This window comes from Lates calcarifer, linkage group LG1 (genome assembly GCF_001640805.2).
Source record: "Lates calcarifer isolate ASB-BC8 linkage group LG1, TLL_Latcal_v3, whole genome shotgun sequence".
Classification (NCBI taxonomy): domain Eukaryota; kingdom Metazoa; phylum Chordata; class Actinopteri; family Centropomidae; genus Lates; species Lates calcarifer.
Window position 1 is genome coordinate 22,451,183 of NC_066833.1, and position 20,238 is coordinate 22,471,420.

The 20,238-nt window shown below is 40.3% G+C and overlaps 1 protein-coding gene across 1 annotated transcript in view; it reads left to right on the forward strand.

Annotated features, from left to right (window-relative positions):
- Positions 1-20,238, forward strand: part of itgbl1 (integrin, beta-like 1) — a 39,658-nt gene that overhangs the window by 12,518 nt on the left and 6,902 nt on the right. Inside the window, exons 4-8 of the mRNA XM_018702670.2 lie at positions 755-877; positions 2,141-2,281; positions 5,519-5,659; positions 7,238-7,384; positions 14,305-14,421. Of these exons, the coding sequence (XP_018558186.1) occupies positions 755-877; positions 2,141-2,281; positions 5,519-5,659; positions 7,238-7,384; positions 14,305-14,421 (669 nt within the window). The remainder of the gene's footprint in view (positions 1-754; positions 878-2,140; positions 2,282-5,518; positions 5,660-7,237; positions 7,385-14,304; positions 14,422-20,238) is intronic.

Below are 20,238 nucleotides of genomic sequence, written 5' to 3' on the forward strand. Positions count from 1 at the left end.
CACAGATACATTAATAAATTCATGCATGAATGAGCATCATTGGGAAGATTGACACCTTGAGTTAACAATAGTGCAAGTAAGTATTGATGATTCAATTTGGTCTTAAATCTCACAAGCCAGCACATATTTGATGCACACAACCCCAGTTTCTGTGTTTATCTCTGGACACATGATTAAGCATTGGAAAACTGAAGACACACAGTGTGAAGTGATGTCTGAGCTCAGGTTGTTTTCCACACACTGACAGCCCCTCACCCACCTGGGCTTAACCTCACCACTGGCCCGCAATGCCTCCAGCTGAATGAAGGATAAACATGTATTTGTGTGCCTGTGTGTGTGTGTGTGTATGTGAGTGTGTGTGAAAGCAGGTACTGTACAGTATGTGGCCTGTTTGAGTGTGTTGAAATGCAGATGTATTCACAGCATGTAATTGTCTATCCTTCAATCCCTATAGAGCATCATTTGAAAAACCCCAGCGCGCACACACACACACACACACACAAACAAACACACACAAACACACCTGCACCACCTTCAGTAGGCCGACACCAGTCTAGCTCTGTTGGCACATGATGCACAGGCAGCGCCTCTGGTACACAGCTGCAAACAAGCTGGGTTTTTGGTCTTAAAGTGCACTGCATCAAAGCATACACACATCCACAACCTCATGCTGTAAACATACACACACACCTACAAACTCAACTTTATCCAACAAATAAGCCTAAACCATGTTTAAAGCTGGTATCTTCCATAGGCACCTGCCACTGTGGTAGCTGCATGTGTGACAATGAAGAGAACAGGGGTCTGGTGACAGGACGTTTCTGTGAGTGTGACGACAACGAGTGTCTGGATGAGGACACCGGAGAGGTGTGTGGAGGTATGCCTCGCAGCCCCTGTCTCGCACTCTCACCCTTTCCCAAAAACAGCACAGGCACCTTAGTTTAACATATGGTTATTCAAGGACTGCCCATCTTTGTCATTCTGTCTAGGTTGACTTTTTGCCTCAGCTGCTGTCACACCAACTGGAGGGGTTCTATGTTTGAATGACTACTTAAAGGAATACTGACACAATTTGATAGACATTGACATTGATGTTGCTTTACGGAAGTGTGTAGTTAACCCTCCCCTGAACAACACGTGTTCAGTCATAGCATATCAGCCGTAACTGGGCACAGCAGGTCTGTCATGTTCTCATCATGCTAAAGTGGTGTGTTTCAGACTATAGGTACTATATCATGTGAGTTTAGGGACGCATCACTTGGCTGTCTGACTCTACTGGATTTAATTGGAAAGTGATTAAGGGCTAACTGGCTCTGCCATTAAATACAAGAATGCCCATTTATGTCTTCTATGTCGATCATCAACAGGTGAGAATTCTAACTTCTTGCCTGGGACCTGTTAGCTTCTTCCCCAGTCTTTTTTGGAATGTTATATAGCACTGAATTGACATGGCACTATGTATGAACACATATTTTCATACAAGTCAGCTGGAACATTGAAACTCTGCTACAGGCAGCTTCTGACCTACTCAGTGATTGTAGCCAACTGACAAGACAGCAAATAATGAACAGTGTCAGTTTGTGGTTTGTTCAAGTTCACAAAAACATTATGTCCCATGTGTAGCCATGAATCACCAGACTCTATACAATGTATACTGTTTAAAATAAGAAAGATATCAGCCTTACATGTCCTTGAAGATTAAGTGGAAGCTAAGTATAGTTTGACCTGTCATGTCTACTGCATTTAATAGTGTTATTCTCCTCTCTGTGTTCCCCACAGGTTTTCCACTACCTGCTTGTCTGTGTTAATTTGACATTTATAATATAATATAATTCTGAAAAACAAATTATTCAGTTTGCTTATCAGGTCCAAATAAATGCATAGAGACAAATCTTACATTCATTGTTATTTGTAAAATATGTGATATGAAAATTTAATTAATGATCATTTTTGGGGGAAAAAAAGGGGGGGACCTTCTCTGGTTTGGGTTAGCAAAAGGGTTAAATTATCAAGATTTGTGATATGTATACCAAAACCTGTAATTTAAATGAGGTCAAATCTGGTTAAGTGACAGTCAATCTGTACCACTGACAGAGAGGAACTGATCAATTGTTGCATGTGCATTCTGATCTGCTTCCAGGCCATGGCCAGTGTTACTGTGGAAACTGTTACTGTGCTGCCGGTTGGCATGGAGACAAATGTGAATTCCAATGTGATATCAGCCCATGGGAAAGCAAGCGGAGATGCACATCTCCAGATGGCAAAATCTGCAGCAACAGAGGTCTGTTTACCTGCTTCAAACCAGTATACAGCCCTGGTAGCCTGGGCTCCAATTTTAAAATTGCTATTTTATGATTAAATTATTCTATATGAATAAAATATAAGACTATAAAATATGCAAAATATAACAAATACAGAAAATGTTTTGTCATTATGCAGATGCAAATATTTATTATCATTGATTCACAAAGCAGTAAAATACTGGAATGATAAGTATGGCTGTATGGTTCTGTGTATTTATGTTTGTCAGCCTCAAAACTCATTACAGTCTGTCTCATCATAATAACAATTTCATGGAATTGTGTTGCTTGGAAACAGGAAACAAACATTCTAAATTGGGCCAAGTCCATTTCCTGTCTGTTATCTAAGATCATTAAGAAGAAGAAAGGCACAGTCCTGGAAGTAGTGACACACTGGGAAAGAAATACATGGAATTAGTAATTGTTCATGTTACATCCTGGGAAACTCTATCAATAATATTTATCGTGTCTTTGTTTTGGTTTATTATAAGTACAGCTACAGCAAATTAACATTTAAATACAGGTTTAGAATATTTGTTTGAATAACATGTAGAACTGCACAACAGAGACAATCATTTAAGAAACAAAGATCTGTTAGCACTGTAGTCAAAGGACCTAGCTATCATACGCAAACTCTATATTAATTTTAATGTAGGACTGAAAAGGTATGGGATATGTGGTCTCTTGCCAGGAAGTATTATTTTAAGATGCTTGGTAAGGACCTCTTTAGCATTGCTTTCTAACATGTCCAATAGATTTCTAGTGTTCCCTGCATTGAAAGTTGATGCACGAGTAAAGCAGACTGCTACCTGTTGCCTGCTGACATATATAGGGAGAGACTGTGGTCTCAGACTTTTGGTTTTGAAGACACAGAGTATGTTTTTTTTTTTTTTTTTTTTTTTTCTATATTCAACCACACCACAATCTTTTCCTAACCTAACCAAATGTGAGTTTCTAAACATAACCATAAAAAAGTTTGATAATGCTGTAGTGTACACTGTACATTGAAAAATGATGCAGAATGGGTAGCCAGTACCAAGTGGTCCTGACCAAGCATCCATATGTGACAAATTGGGACTACACAGATGAAAATGAGCCACCTTTGGCATCCACAGAAATAGAAATAAAGAGGGGAAAAAACACAAATTATACACTGGTTTAAAAAAATCTTGATGTAAATTCTGTTGAAAGTCATCAGAGCTTGGTGGACAGGCAGTCAGGGAAATAGCTTCACTAGCCTAGCTCAAGTGATCCCTCAGGATTTCAGTAAAGCTCTCTAAAATTAATTACAGTGGACTGGCTGAGGGCTGGCTAAGTGGTAGGGCTAAATGGTAGGCTACATGGACAGGGCCCCATCTCTGAGCTGCGATTTACGGCTAAGTGCACAGCTGACACAGCATGAACAACCATCGACTGTGTTCATAGTGTAGTAGCTCCTTGTACTCCTCTTTAGTATAGAAAAGGGCAGGGAAAGGCCTGATGATCCCAAGAGTTACCAGAGAAAAGAGAAAAGGAAACGTGTCTGCAATTTAAAAAGGAACATGTCAGTTTACATTACATACTGTTAGTGGTTTTAGCTGAAATCCACCTAAACACATTTTTTTTCCTCTTGCTCCATTGGCTCAACTGTGTGTTGTGATTCTTTTGAAAGTACTTATTATCAATCTATTTTGACTCATTGTTAGACAATGGAAAAAAGTAAATGTGAGTAAATTTGTGAGTAAATGTTCTGGAACCACTTGTTAGAGTTTAGCAGTATTTGAAGTGGATGAAATGAAATAATATGCACATTTTCTTATCTCGGGCGAATAATGATATTCAAATTTTTTTCTTGAGGTAAGTGAAACATTAAAGATCATTATCATTATTGTGATCATTGCTTTAAACATTATAAATACTGTATTTTGCCCTTGCTCCCAGTTTGGTAAAATGTGCCAACATATTCAAACATCTGTTCATTCTGCCTCATTCAAGTGCTAAACAATTCCTGCAAATCAGACAATTTGGTACTGATTATAATGAGAACAATTCTCAGCCCTCATCCCTATGTAACATGCAACCATTCTGCTCTGAGCGAATTCTCCTTTAAAACATTGTGAAGATAATTCCTGAAGATTATAGGCAATGGATCAAGGAGGATGACTACATAATAAAGGTTTGATTTGATGTCAGCATCCTGTATAGATGTAGAGATGAGAAGTGTTTTGTATGACACTGTAAAATGTCTTCTCTCTCTCTCTCTCTCTCTCTCTCTCCTTTACTTTGCTCAACTGTAACCTTTATCACACTCGCACTCTGAGATGAACGAGTGAACGATTTGACTGACAGTGCCCGATAGATAACTCTGTTTCATTCCAGCAAACTGTCAAGCCCCTCCATCTGTTAGGTTCACCTAGCCTCCTCAGTTGAGCTAATAATACACAAACTGGCATGCTGTCAGAACGATAACAACCGCTTGAGGCTAAATACGTGCATATACATATGATTTCCTGATCAAAACAATTGGACTCAGAGATAATATGGTTGCATGGGACACACAGAAAAGAAATGTTTCCTTGTGTGTGGAGAGGGAGGTAAAATATAGTTAAATATAAACACATTTTCTGATGGGCTCCTAATTTTATAGAGCGTTTAGACAACATTTTTGAACAGTCATCTGTGCAGGTGCTGTAATCTGCTCTGGTGAAGCTCAGCTGTGACATTTGTGGCAGACATAAAAGTGCATGGCTCTAAAAAATCCCAGGCTCCAGGGTTATAAGGTGGTGATGGAGACCCTAGTGCCAGGGGCCAGACACGCACTAGCCACAGCCCACAGGTTTGCCAGCTGGCCTGGCTCCCCTGGGGTTCCCCATGCTCTGTCACTGCTGATAAGAGAAAATGGGATTTCCACTGGCTGCTGCTCAGCTAATGTCCTGGCTAAGATGTTAGACAAATGAGAAGGAGAGAGAGACAGACAGACAGATACATAGATAAATGAAGAAAAAATGAGTCAGAAGGTGAAAGAGTATTTATCCTGCTGGCTGCAGCCTTTGGTAAATTTGAAAAATGTATTGTCCCACCCCTAACCACACCTGTGTAAGATGCCAATGACCAGTTGGATTCTCAGTTAAATCACATTGTAGCTTTATTTGGACTATACTGCTGAAAAAAAAAACTTATGATAGAGAACTAATATCATGTGAATTTACAGTATATGTATGTCTGTGTGGTTGTGTTAGGGACCTGTGTGTGTGGGGAGTGTAACTGTTATGATGTAGATCCCTCTGGAGACTGGGGAGATATTCATGGAGACACCTGTGAGTGTGATGAGAGGAACTGTCATGCAACCTATGACCGATACACAGATGACTTCTGCTCAGGTCAGTATTCAGCTTATATAGCTGTGTGTGAGTCCTGTTTAAAAGCGATTAAAGGAATAGTACAACATTTTGGGAAGTACGTTTATTTGCCTTCTTGCCAAGATTTGAATGAGTGAGAGGATCGATACCTCTCTCACGTCTGTGTGCTTTCGCCAAAGTAGCATAAAGACTGGATAGAGGGGGAACAGAGGTGGCAAAGTCCACCTACAAGTACCAAAAATGTAAGTTTGCTGTTTTACTGGGATAAATGTGCATCACATAAGTTCTGCAGATTTGTCAGCTGCACATTCACGCTGCCAATCTCTTGTTCTACCACATCCCAAAGGCGTTCTATTGGAACTCATGACAGGGGAGGCCACTGAAGAACACTGAACTCATTCCCATGTTCATGAAACCAGTTTAAGACATTATCACGCTGGAAGTAGCCATTAGAAGATGGTAAATTGTGGCTATAAAGGGATGTACATGGTCAGTAATAATACTTTAGATAGGCTGTGGAAGTGCACGACGTGTACATGTTAATTACCGAGATTTACAGGTCCTAGTAGGTTGATTTTATTGTCTTTGGACAGAGCTGGGTTTGTTGTTCAACCGTGTCTCCAGTCTTTATGCTTAGCTAAGCTAACTAGGCTGCTGGCTCCAACCACATATTTAGCTACTGAACAGACATGAAAGGAGTATTGATCTTCTCATATAACTCTTAGGGAGAAAGCAAATAAGCTCAATTTCCCAAAATGTCAAGCTGTTACTTTAAAAGAGAACTTGCAAGTGCTTTACAGTGTACAAGCACTTGTGTATAATATTGTTTATGCCAGTGCCATGTATATTGATCTTCACCTTTGAATGGCTTTAGTTCCTTTCACTTAGCAAACACCAACAACACTTCACCATCTGCTTCTGATACTCTTTCCATATAACTTAACAATAAACTGACTGACAGAGGGACTGGGATTGTCCTTTTCACTATTTCTCTAAAAAAAATTAATGAACAAAATATGATGGATGCTACCACTGTGCGTACCATTCAATAAACTAATAATTTTGGCACCGGGGGATCTATCTTAACATTCCAGCATATACACAGCCAACAGTCCTTTGGTGTATACCTTCATGTAGAAGAAAATGCAGATTCGAATCAGATTTGAATGTCTTAAATCCTATATTTCTCCATCAGTTTCTCTCTCTCTCTCTCTGTCTCTCTCTCTATTCCAGAGCAGGTAAAACCATTGCTTGTGATCCAGCAGCTTAGAAAGGCCAGACAGAGAAGTCTGTTCAGCTGATGTTCTAAGAACACCAAAGCTCCCCTCATCTTCTCACCTCTGGCATTTCCTGCCCCTTGTTAATTTTACAACCTCCCGTATGCCTCTCTGTCTCTCCCTCCCGTCTTTCACACCAGCTCCCATTTGCCCTCTTTTCTGCTCCATAACATATCCAGCTCTCCACCCTGCTTGGTGTGTCATTTAATGCTGTTTTTTTTTTTTTCTGCTGCCCTTCGGTTATTTGAAAATTTCCTGTACTAAGCCACCAGTATGTTTTACCTCTCTGCCTCTTCCACCTCTTCTTCTCTTCTCTTGGCAGGTCATGGCCAGTGTAATTGTGGCAGGTGTGACTGCAAGGAGGGATGGGCAGGGAAGAAGTGTGAGCATCCTCTCTCCTGCTCCCTGTCTCTGGAGAGCAGTCTGAAGAAGTGTCGAGGAACGTCCAATTTGCCCTGCTTCGGACGAGGTACCTGGTCTTCCCATTTGATCCAGTTGCTATGGTTACCAGCAGCAGACCTGTACTCTGCTCTCACCTATTGGTATAAAATAGACCATTTCCAGGCCATCTCTTAATCCATCCTGAAAGACACGAGAGTGCAGAGCAATCAAATGTGATGGTATCTTTAACTGAGCCATGAGCTGAACAGCAGCCGGAGTGCATTTTTATCATACGCGCATTTATGTATGTGTGTTTACGCTGCTGCTTTTTGTTGTGTTTTGGGGTTTTTTTTCTGTACATTTTGTGTTCTGTGATGTGCGCTTGTGCTCATACATATGTATATGTATACATATTTATGTGTGTGTGTGTGTGAGATTAAGGGACACTGTTCGCTAGAAACAATGTGAGCCATGGCTGGAACAGCTTTCTCAATAGAACAAGCTGTGGGTCGATGTGTCTAGATTTATTACAGTGCACTGAATGCTTCATTAGTGGCCCTTCTGAACAGAGGAAGCTTGTTTTCTTGGAGCCTCCGACTGGTAGGCTTAATACTAATATTAGATTCAGATACTGAGCCGACATTGGATATCCGTGGTAACAAAACAAAGGTCCAGGTTGTGCTTGTCCCAGTCATGCACCTTTGAGTCTGCTGATTGATGACAGTAAGGTGAAAGTGGGAGTGTAGTGTTATATTTTAGGTCGAGAAAACCAATTTGCTGTAGAGGCTCTTAGTGTGTTACTCTACCCACAGTATGCTCTATCTGCCTGCTGTGTGTGCATAGTGGGACTTTTGTATAGCTGTTTACATTCAAAACATATTTAAACTGAAAACTTTTAAACTTTTTTTAGTGCAGTGGTTAGCACTGTCGCCTCATAGCAAGAAGGTTCCGTACAGGAGATCTGTGATCTGTGTCAGGGTTAACAGATAATGCGATATAGATAATGAATGAATGAATGAAATAAGCTACAATCAAATTCAGGGAGAAAAACACCCTTAGGATATATTTATCAAGAAGTAAACTTTACTAATCAGCTTTGTTGCAATTGCGTGGGTGTGGTTTGATCAGATATGATTGTCAGTGTCAGTAGCAAATATTACAAAAATGTGATTAGTGCATAGAAATACATAACATTGTCTTCTCTTGCTTACTTTAAACCAACTGGCAGAGCTTGTACAGTAGTAAAACAGCCACAATCCCACAGTTTTTTAAACATGAGGACAGGGAAAACATGCAGTCCATTAACTGAGCAGCTGCCAGACCGACAGACACACAAACCAATAACAAAGGGGAAAGAAATACTCACCCCTCGCAAAGCTGAACTCATGAATCTCAAAAGGCAGTGGACATAAATGCTCATGTCTATAATTCACTATATTAAACTGAAATATCATAATTTGCTGTCACAGAGCAATTGGTCATGTGGAGATAGAGCCTAGTGGAGTGATCATAAGAAGATAGAAAAGAAACAATACCTGGATGTATGTGGCATCTGTTACCCAGGACAGGTCATATATGACTTTGTTGATATAGATGTTCACCTGAAAAAATAAAATGAAGTAAGTAGGGTTAGGTGAACAGAGTTGTTGTGTGAATGCAAGACTTACGTTTGCCTCAGAGTTACCTATAGCAACTGATTTTGGTTGATAATTTAGGAGGAATTTAATGTTTCCAGAAACTGCCAGCTTGACAATCACAAGTGAGAATAAATTACAATCAAGGAAGAGTTGTCTTTATCCAATCAAATGTAGGAAGGGTTCATGAAATTTGAGAAACATCTATTGTACAGCCCTCTTGAAATGACTAAAGTCTCAGGTTAACCAGATACATACTGTGCCTTCATCCAGACATAACAGTGCACAATGATTATGTTGCTGTTGTCCTTAAACTGACTGACAGCCTGCATTGTTCCAACATATGCTTTGGTCATTTGTTAATAGTCTAGTTAAATGTCTTGTAGCTGTGCAGTGCACAATTTAGAGTCTTCTGCGGTATCTCTTGTGCCTGTATTTTACACTGGTGCCTCAGGCTTAATCAGTCAGCTTTACAGTGTTGCATGAGCCATTGTTCAGCGTACCTATACTCCATCTATTTTATCCTAAACATTGTTGCATTTTTCTGCGGAATACCTGGCAGTGTTTCTGTACTTCAGGATGAGAGGACAATCATAACAGTACAGTTAAGTCTGTTGTATTCTGTAGGTCTCACTGTGATTCAACTTAATAATGGCTGTCAGCGATACTACAAGGACACAACCTGCTTGGTCTCAGGGCTGTGGAGTTGTATCAGAGGTTAATGTGAAGCATTGATTTCCTGTTTCATTTGACTGCGGAGGAGATCACTGGGGAGTCCACAGCCCTTCAACTAATACTTTGTTCCGAGTGAAAAAGGAGAGGACTGTAGCCTGCTGGTCTGTTATTACAGTAGCCACAGATATCCCTCACACCCATGGCTGAGAAAGCTGCTGATTAGATTGGGCACCTGAAACCACATAAGGCATGGCTGCTGCCATGGAGACTATTACATTAATGAGTCAACATCACCATTGGCCAACAATGAAATAATGCAAGCGCATTCTCAAAATAGAACCAATTTGGTGTCCTTTGAATACATCAACTATTCATTACATATTGTGTCGGTACCATAACAGACTTTGGTCTTGGCGGCCTCAAACCAATTCCACAGCAAGGGGGTTGAGCAAGCATGGTGCTCCCCCTCAAATAATGAAACAGCAAAGATTAACTTGTGCCTGGAGAGTTAATTAGCTTTAATTCCTGCAGCAGTACCTTTAAATTATCTCCAATTGCTGCAACAAAATGGAACTTTAAATTACCCTGTGCAATAGAATAATTAATGGGATTCATAAATTCTTCCTTTTATAAATTGCATTCTCTTCAGCCGTGCCTGTCCATTCAGGGCCAGTTGAAGGTGTACATTTACACCACCCAACACTGGGAGACACTATTCCAAATAATCAGCATTTCTAATGTCTGCTGAGGTCAACAATTTATATTTATTATATGTTGAAAGCATTGTGTGTATGTCATAAATTCACACTGTCAGCTCCACCTGCTCCTCCTCTGTTAGACATAAACACAGTATCTAGATGCACCATTCACTGCCCCCTCAGATAGACAGAGGACAGGGGGCTGTGCATGCATGCATACCTGAGTGTTGAGGATTTTGTGTGTGTGTGTGTGAGATTTTATTTATCTAACTTTCTTTTCTGCACGATGCCCATTTGATTAAGTTTGTTTAAGTTCCCAGCAGCTGGAAACAAATAATTGCAACAGAGTTGATTACAAGGCTTCGATGAATGGCAACAGATCTGAGGGGTAAGAAAAGGGATAGAGGGAGATGGTCTATGGGAAACACCGTGAAGGGAGACAGGGAGTCGGGGGTGTGGGGTTGGGGGGGGGTGGTAGTAAGAGAGAGAAAGAGAGAGAAACTGAAGGAGACAGACGTAGAAAATCACTTAGGCATGGATGAATGCAGCTGGTACAGATGGCAGCTTGAGCGGAAAAGCCTTGAAATTTGAAACAGCAGCTTCAGAGCTTTTCTTCCTGAGAGGTGGAGGCAAGACGCTTGTGGATAGCACATTCTTTATACTGTGGTATTTCCTCAAGGAAACACCTGCTTTCAACATCTTTCTGCTGATTCTTGGGATTTCTTTCTCTGCTTTCTGAAGAGTGGCCTGTAATAGACATTAACTGTGTGATTGTTAATAAAGCACATAATTTTGCATTACCTTACTCCAAAGCCTAACAAGTAAGGGATATTCCAGTGACTTTTTTTGTACTACTAACTTCAAAATATTTAAAATGATTAACAACATGATCAAGATGTCCAGATATTATAAATTTCATTCTGTCATATGAGTTGAGGACCCAGTGAAATGAGGGTTAGAGCGTCTTTAGCTTCATTAATATGACATATTTCCAAGTGAAGTGGTTAAAATGTATCATTCTGAGAGGGATTTAATTGCAGTGCTTACATTCACACCACTTGATGAGACATAGCACAGATGAGGCTGTCATTCGATTGGATTTATTACATTTGGTGTGATGCTGGACTCATTGCAGCTGTCACAGACCACATGACAAGTTTTGGAGAGAAGTGGTTTTAAAACAGCCAATCTGTGGTGTTAGGTGAGTTACTTCCAAAATCCAGGTTTAATTTCAGTCATTTGTTGTTTTTTGGAAGCAGTGCAGTAAGTATCAGTGAATACATTCTGATTTAACACCACAAATGTTTTTTGTTGAGTCAAAGAGCTTTGTGTTTGTCCAGGCTCAAAGATGGACGAAGTGCAAACACACGTGCAATGCAAGAGCATTTTTTACACTTGTGTCTGTGTGTTAATTTTGCAGCTCCATGGTGAGAGGAGCGTCACAGCTGTGGTTGTGTTTATGCAGATCAACCAATGAGGCACAGATTTGGTAGTGATTTTGGCATGAAAATGGGTATGCATTTCCACCGGGTTTCAACCACTTTACTGAAAATGCGACACAGTCTAGATAGGAGAGTCACACACGGAGACATCTCCGAAATCACATCAGCTTTTATTTTTGTTGAATTGTTTCGAACTTTTTCCTCGAAACCGATTTTTTTTATGTTTGCATTTGAATGCCCATCAAGACACAGTGTGTCTCTGAAGGAAGTTACATTAATGGTTTTATTCTGTGTTCTATCTATGTCTTTTGTTTGAATTTGAAGGCCAGTAACATTGTGCATGAATTTAGAATGGGTGAAATTAAAACCTCAAACATGGCACCTGGCTGTACAATATTACAACCCTCTGTACTTTTGAGCATAGACTCTAAGCTATTCTACTGAGACCTTAGGTTTATGCATTACCAATCCATAAGGAGGATAGGAGGTATCCTTAAAGAGACATTCTGAGCTCCATAAATGTTGTTAGAACAAGAAAAAATGTGGACGGATTTTCCTGAATTGAGAATTCAACTCGTCATTATGTTCTGGGGTTGGATGCATAGGCATCTCTTGGAAAAAAAAAAAAAAAAGCAGTTTTCCCTCGGGAGAAGCTTGGCTTGGACTCTCCTCCCAGCCCCTTAGGAAACTTGTCTGTTGCTTTTTAGAGGAATGAGAGGAGCTGACATGATTGAGAGTTATTCAGGTGTACCTTACTAACCCTTACCCACTGATTAAGTATACATCCATTTAACAATGGATTCCTCCTGTTCTACCCCCTCTCCAGTTAGGCTGTGCTGCAACATGACATAGTGAAAATTAGTTTGCCACATCCTCACCTGCTCCGTACACACATTTGTAATCAGTTTTATGAAAACGGAGCCAAATTGCCTATTGACTCAACGCTGTCATTAAGGTGTTGTGCACCTCGGACAGGACGACAAATTAAACATCAAACACTCAAACACACACACACACAACTGCTGATAGATGGTTTGACAACCATAGAGATAATCAATAAGGCAGGGTGTTATGACATCACTGGTTGCTAGGGTAACTGAGTCCCCAGAGCAGATGGTGTCATGTTATATGTAAAGCAGGAAGAGAGGTTGCTAGACTGCATGTGTGTATATGTGTGTGTGTGTGTGTGTGGTCATAAGAAATGACAGTGATGCGACATGGGCAACACATTAGACGAAGCTGTCAGTCTTGTAAATTCCTGTTCGGTAATATGTATTGCCCCTAATTCCACTCACTGAGTCATCAAATGATAAAAGCAGGTGCACGCACATTATAGATATGTTTCAGGTGTTATTTAGTGGCACTAAACACAAAATGTACCCTGCAGGGCTACAAACAGGGAAAACACTCAGAGTGAGTAATGATTTTGCAAAAAGGACATACCCAGCTCAATAAAAACAAGAGGAAAGAGAAAGAGAGGCACTCAGTACGCTGTGTTTTAACCATCTGTCTTCACTGAGCTGGGAAATTCCCTTCGTGCACCTAGTTTTCATGGTAGGCAGTTTACCTGTGTGTAGCCCTTCTGGGTGTCTTTTGTCTGCGGCATCAGTGAATATGAACATTTAAAAGATGTCCAACTGAGTGTGTCTTTCTCCTTTGTCAGTAAAGCATAGAGCAGACAAGACAAATGCACATTTCATGATAATGCCTCGTACTATGCAATGTATTCAAGCTGGTACTGAAAAAAAGCCACTCTGCTCTCTTAGGTTAAACTGAAACACATTTCACACCCAAGTAACATTTTTACTAACGTATTAATATGGTTACATTATTAAAGGGGGACACATGACTCTGTTACAGTACAGTACAGAATAGTTAACTGAAGCAACATAAACAAGTTAGGTTTGTAAAACAGACAAACAAAAAAAAACCCATCATGGAATACAAGGAAATACAAGGCAGTGATCAGCATTTCTCCCCCTATGTCTGCAAATTTCTGTGCGGCCTACACTACACCCATAATTAATGTAACTCAGAGCAGCCTGGTTAAATGATCAACTGAGCAGGTATGCTGCACACCTCCAATGATAGTTCAGAATAGATTATGTTTTTCTAATGAGTTTCACCATTAGCCAGCATGCTCACTCAGTAAGTTTCCCTGTGGCCCTCTTCACTGGCAGCTCGCTGATTGAAGTGGGATAGCAACATCTTGAAGTGTGTGTGTGTGGGTGTGTGTGCGTGTGTGTGCGTGAGAGTGGGTGTATAGCTCGTGTGAGTGTTTATTAAAGTGAGTGATTTACATATAAGAATTCCCCGTGTGGCTGGAGGGAATGTTGTCAGGCAGATTAAGTCTAGTTTAAAATCAGTTATTGAACTCATTTACTGTATGCAAGCAAATCACTCTCATGTCTTCCAGACTTATCAGAAAGAGTAAAAACTCAGGTATAAGATATTTGAAACTCAAGGAAATCCATGATTATTTCTACTGGACAGCTACTAAAAACACAACTCTGCTATGAAACACGGCTCAGATGTGAGAAATCGTCTCTCTTTTTGTAGGTCAGTGCCTGTGTGGACAGTGTACTTGCCACCCACCTGGGGACAGTCGTGTTCATGGTAAAAACTGTGAGTGTGACGACCGTCAGTGCGAGGACATCAGTGGAGAGGTCTGTGGAGGTAAGTGCACACACACACACACAAACACAAACATCACAACATTTTTTGCGTCCATTAAGGACAGTGCAAGTTGTGTGAGGAACAGAGGGAATTGACAGAACATGGGAGATAAACAGATGGCAAGACTATCCTTTAACATTACTGTTCAAGCTATATAGAGTAGAGGAGTAGAGAGGTTGTTACATTCATTTTCTGCACAGATGACAGGTGTCCATGCAAGAACCATTCGTACAAACAGACTTGTTCTGAAGTGACGCTTATGAGTGGTTAAAGTGGTTTAATTTGTCACATTCACCATTTTTTTTTTCGTACTTAGAATTGAATGAAATTCACAAGTGGTCCAGTCCAGTCATATAAGCCATGTACAGATGGTGTGCCTTTCTCCAGTGTGTGAAGAACACTCATTTGACTAAATAATTAAGTGACACACTAATTTTTCATTTGCTGATTTCAGGCAGCAGCATTTGAAGCTCTGTGTTGTGAAACTCTTGGTGGGTGACATTTTCGTGATTGACGGTTGTCAGCAAATGGAGCAGAATCGATAGCCTTACGCTGCAGTTTGTGGACATAGAGTAGATTGTGAAAATGATGAAATCTTACAGAAACAATACATCTGCCTTGGAATACTCATATAACCAAGATTCATGGAAAAAAAAATATGAGAGTTTTAAGATAAGAATACCTGGATGTGGTACAAGAACAAATTAAAGACAGACCCAAATGCTAACTGCGAGCTAAATCTAAAGACTACATTTTGTAGAAAAATTAGCAGTTTAAACTTTAATTTTGATAAATTTTAAATGACTTCAACAACTATGACTTTTTAATTTTCTACCTGATTGCAATGGCAACTGAGGCTGTTGGGTACCATAGTGCTTAAAACCATGTGCCATACTGTGACAGAAACAGCAAAACTTCTTAAAACGAGTAGAAATATGTAAATGAAAACAATAAAATTATTGAAATATTACTGAATTATCCCAGAGACTCTCATGGTTCTATGATCAGTGAGGTTTATGAATTTTAAATGGGGAGAAGTCACAGTTCATTCATGCATTCACTCATTCTCTGCTTGTCTTTGCCATTTTATTAATTCTCTTGTTATTTCAGACCCTGCCATTTCCTCCTGCTCTGCAGTAACCCCAGCCCTTCCTGCCTTTCAGCCACCTGACTCTTCCCTGCCTTTTTTGTTCACCTGTTCCTCATTCCCTTATCAGTTCCTTGTATATATACTGAGAATAAGTGGACATCCATTCTCTGCTCTATTGTCTATTGTGCTTTCCATGCTATAGTGATCTAGCCACTGTTTTTGGATTTTGCCTTTTGCCTGCTCATTTTGCCTGGCTTTCCTTTTGTCCACTGCTGATGACTGCCCCATGTCCTGTCTTCGCTTATTACTTGTCCCTGTCTGCTTTTGTCTGCTGAGCCTTACCAAAAAAAAAAAAAAAAAAAGTGATCTGTTTTGAACTTCAATCTCTCTTCAATGTCTGAGTTTTCCACTTGAATCTTCCCAATCCCGAGCCATGACAGAAAATCCCTGCAAATTCACCCGAGCAAAAAACACAAGATTTACACCTACTGATGTACTAGTATATGGTTACACACTTACCGCTCCTCTTCTAATTATTGCACATAAAACTGCACACATTATGTACGGCATGTGCACACACATACACTCACCCACTTTGAAAATGTGCCAGGAACAGACGCTGAATTTGAAGATCAATACAGCGTGATCCTATCTGCTCTCTTTGATATCCACAGGCACAACTCTCTAAACCCTTGAGCTGAATTTGAGAGAAATTGCTCCAAGCCTTTGAAGCTTCTGTTTGAGGTCTTGGGAAGTTTATGCTCTTAATTTTATCCATTTAGGCACAACCACTGTAATGGACAGATCATACTAAAACATTAGTCTAAACTGAAATTGCTATTCTCCTTTGCAGCTGCTGCTGCTGTCAAAAAGCAAGAGAGAGAATAGAGGAATTCACATGAAGGGAATGTGCAATTAAGGAGTGTGGTGCTCCTAAAGGAAAGCAGGGGGAAAAAATAGAGAAAAGTCTGACAGCAAACACCAACAGGCTGAGGGGGAAACTGATAAAATGTGTAATTCATTTGGCCAGACATGATTCTCGATTCACTGCCTTCTGCAGGAAGCATTCTTTTATTTGATTCAACTCCTTTTTTTTTAAATCTTGGTACTGGTTATTGCTACGTTTCCTCTGTTAAATTTGAGGACACACAGTACTTTATCTTGTGGATATCTGTTTTCTGTCTATCTGGTAGATGTACAGTGTCACTATGAGATGTCCTTTGTAACATGTAAACCGCCAAACTCTCATTTTGTTTATTCTTAAATTGACACGTAATCTGTCTGATTCTTTTCACCCAGCAGATGTGTGCAAGTGCTTCTCTCTCTGATTTAGGCCTTTTAATGTTGTTTTGGGAGCTGTGCCATTTTGTATCAGTGGTGCATTGCAGCATCTGAGGGTAAATTTCTCCTTTAAAGAGAGGATGCAGTATTTATGTGAATGGATTACTGGGGCTCATTGTGTGCCGGGCCGTCCAGAGACAATTCTTCATGAGGCTTCCGGGGAGAGCTTGTCGGAGCACCAAACACCAACACAGTCACGTACACGTACACACACACACACACACACACACACACATACACATACACACAAACAAACACTTACACACAGACATGCTGTCAGGCTGACAATTAAGTCTGTATACTCAGAGGCCTGTGGAAGTTATTGGGTGTTTTGAGAAACTGAGAGAGACTCTAAAGCAGATACCCAGAGTGAGGATGGGGATTACAAAGAGAGTAAAACATAATGGTGAAGGGAGCTGTAAGAAAACCAGTCCAGGGTACAGTGCTGTGAGTGCCCCTGGACGTTTGAGCCTCACTGCAGACAACAGGGAGAAGAGATAAATGACACAGGCCCCCTTGCTTAGAATTCAGTCCTTCAGTGTTAACCAGATTGTCAGTCAGCTCAGTTCACACTTTGCTCTCAAGTGTTTTCTCCCCACACAAAAAAAACAAGTGGCGAGAGCAGCCAAAATATACATTTTACAAGGCCTCAGCGCTCGTGCTTCAGGCCTCTCTGGTCACCTTTTGCATGCTGAAGCTGAATTCACATCACATACAGCAGATGTGGGAACGCTTCCAATGCTTATGAATTGTGAGTTTTCATGTTGGACAACTCTACAGACAGTGTTATGACTGTGAAGTATGTCAGTCATGATTAAACCCACATCCAGTACATGTGGATGTAATTACAGTGGCTTGAGCATCCATCTTTGTTTACATTTTCAGGCATTAAGTAACAAGTCAGATATGCAGTGTCAGAGCTTCCAGATATACCCAAAATTTCCAGTCATAATTATGACTTGGACGTTGACATGAGTAGCATATAAAAGTCTAAAATCAGTTATTATGTTGTATTAATGTTTAGCCATACTGTTGGCTGTAGGTACAAAGGCTCAGCTGTCCTTTCTCCAAGACTGGATTTGACTTGTCATTGCAAGGAGAGCACATGTCTAACCATTAACATTCATGATGGCTTTTCTCTTAACTACTTGTCCCACTATGAAATGCGGTTACAAATGGTTACATAAATGGTTACACCATGTTTAATACAAGGGAAGTGGGAATAAAATGGTTAAATACACTGTAGCCATTAATGCCACCTGTGCTTTTTTCTGCTATGACATTTCAAAATATCTTCTGTGAAAGGACTATAGTAATGACCGACCATTATGCTGGGTTCAGTCTGGTTGAGTAAGTGGATGCTGTTGGATACATGGTTTGACCAGGCCTGAAGATCCATCAGGTAACTGCCGGCCTTCAGACAATGTGGGTCCAGACTGACACTGCTCTTCCTCCCTAAATAGAATAGTCCAGAAATCTGAACTAAAGTTGTCCTCAACATTGTCCATTTCCAAGTTTAGTATCAGTGAAAAACTAGAAGAGACATTCCATGATACCCATGATTCACATCAGCAGACATTAGATGATATAGTGGCTTTATATCAAAAATATTGATATAACAGACAAGACACCCTGACATACTGTTTTACCAGTGATCAGTGACCAGTTACTGTAACTGTGAGTGCCTGGTAAACACAACATGATCATGTGATATTTCCAAACATTGTACGTTGATGAGGCTTGCCTGAATGCTTCCTCGCATCACTGACAGCTGCACAATAGATGGGGACAAGGATTCACCACTTGCATCCTTAAATTTCAGAGAAAGGAGGGCTTCATTCACAAGTCAGATTTTTTTTCTGTCTTCAAAAAAAAAAATAAAATACAAATATCAGGACTCAATTATAAAGTGATATGACTTGATAAGGTATTCGAGGCAGTGTTTACATAAAGGGGAGCTAAGATCATTCTGCCTCTCTTGATAGTTACCTCTCTCCCTCACATTATTCGCTCAACTCCATCCTTTCTCTGTGGAAATGAACTCTTGACCTCTGACAGATTCTCTCTGCATACAGTACATATTTTTGCTAGGTTAAATGCCTGTTTCACCACCACCTCCACTACACAGTCCATGTCTAAATGCTACAACACAATGCGTGCTCTGTTAACGGCAGGTGCAGACTAATTGAATGAGAGCTAGGTTGCCTTTCCACCAAAGCAATTAACCGCTCTCCCAGGCTGGCTGATTGAGGCAGCCATGCGTGGCCTGCCATAGCTGCCACTCCACTCCATCTGAGTCTGAGGCTAACTAACTTTCATTTATAACCTATGACCACCAACCACCACACACATCCTCCATATGCCATTCTCAACGTCTGCCTCTACCTCAGCCAATATATATAATATATTATCTATAGCTGTAGAATGATCCATTGTTTTCAAGTATAAATAGCTGGTGTTTAGTGATATTCTGTACAAGCTGCATTCTTTTAAGATATGACCTCAGGTTAGACTGTAGGTTAATCAGTAAGCTTTAGAGGTAAGGTTTTTAAAAGAAAAACAACTTTGGACAGAGCTGAAATGAGAGTGGTGTCTCTTTTTTTTTTCAAACAGCATAAAAGCAGTGATCAGAAAAAATAGAACTGATTAAACTGAATAAACTGATATTGATATAATTGAAGGTGTTTCTTTTCAAGGAAATACTGAATACACATTACGCACAAGTACCAGATGTAATGTGCTATTGTTGAAAAGTTCCGTGAATTAGTTCCTTAAAAAGCTTTAAATCAGTTAGTAAGTAAGTTTTACAGGTTATACGCATTCATAATTGTAGGTGAGTCTCGGGCTGAATGTGTGACTTTAAGAGGCGCTGAATCGCAGCTGAAAGAATAAAGACTGAATCAAACGTCTCTTTGATTGAATCAATACACCCCTACGCCAAACAATTTCCAGCAGCACAGTATGGATTTACAGTGATGAAAATGATGGGAAAATGCTCCGCTCATTACCACCTCTTCAACTTGGCATCTGTTACCAAATGTGAACCTAAAGGAATCAGTCAATGATGCAACTTCCTCTATGTGATATGATTTATTCTGAAGTAAGCACATCGTGATTGCTCTAAGGGTCCTGTCGGATATGAAGGAGAGCCTAAGTGTTACAGTGCTTGTTAAAACCACAGTGATGCTGTCAGCTATTAAGGCACACCAGTACCCAGCTACCTCTTTCGACCAATTAAATGTCCCTGGTTTCGTGTGTGTGTTTGTTTTTATCTGCCACTGCCTTTCTTTGTTTTTCATATCTCTCTGAAGTGATGGAGATTTGTTAAGGACAGGACAAGACCAGTGATGACAGTTCCTTTCAAGTCCCCAGGGGAAATACAATAA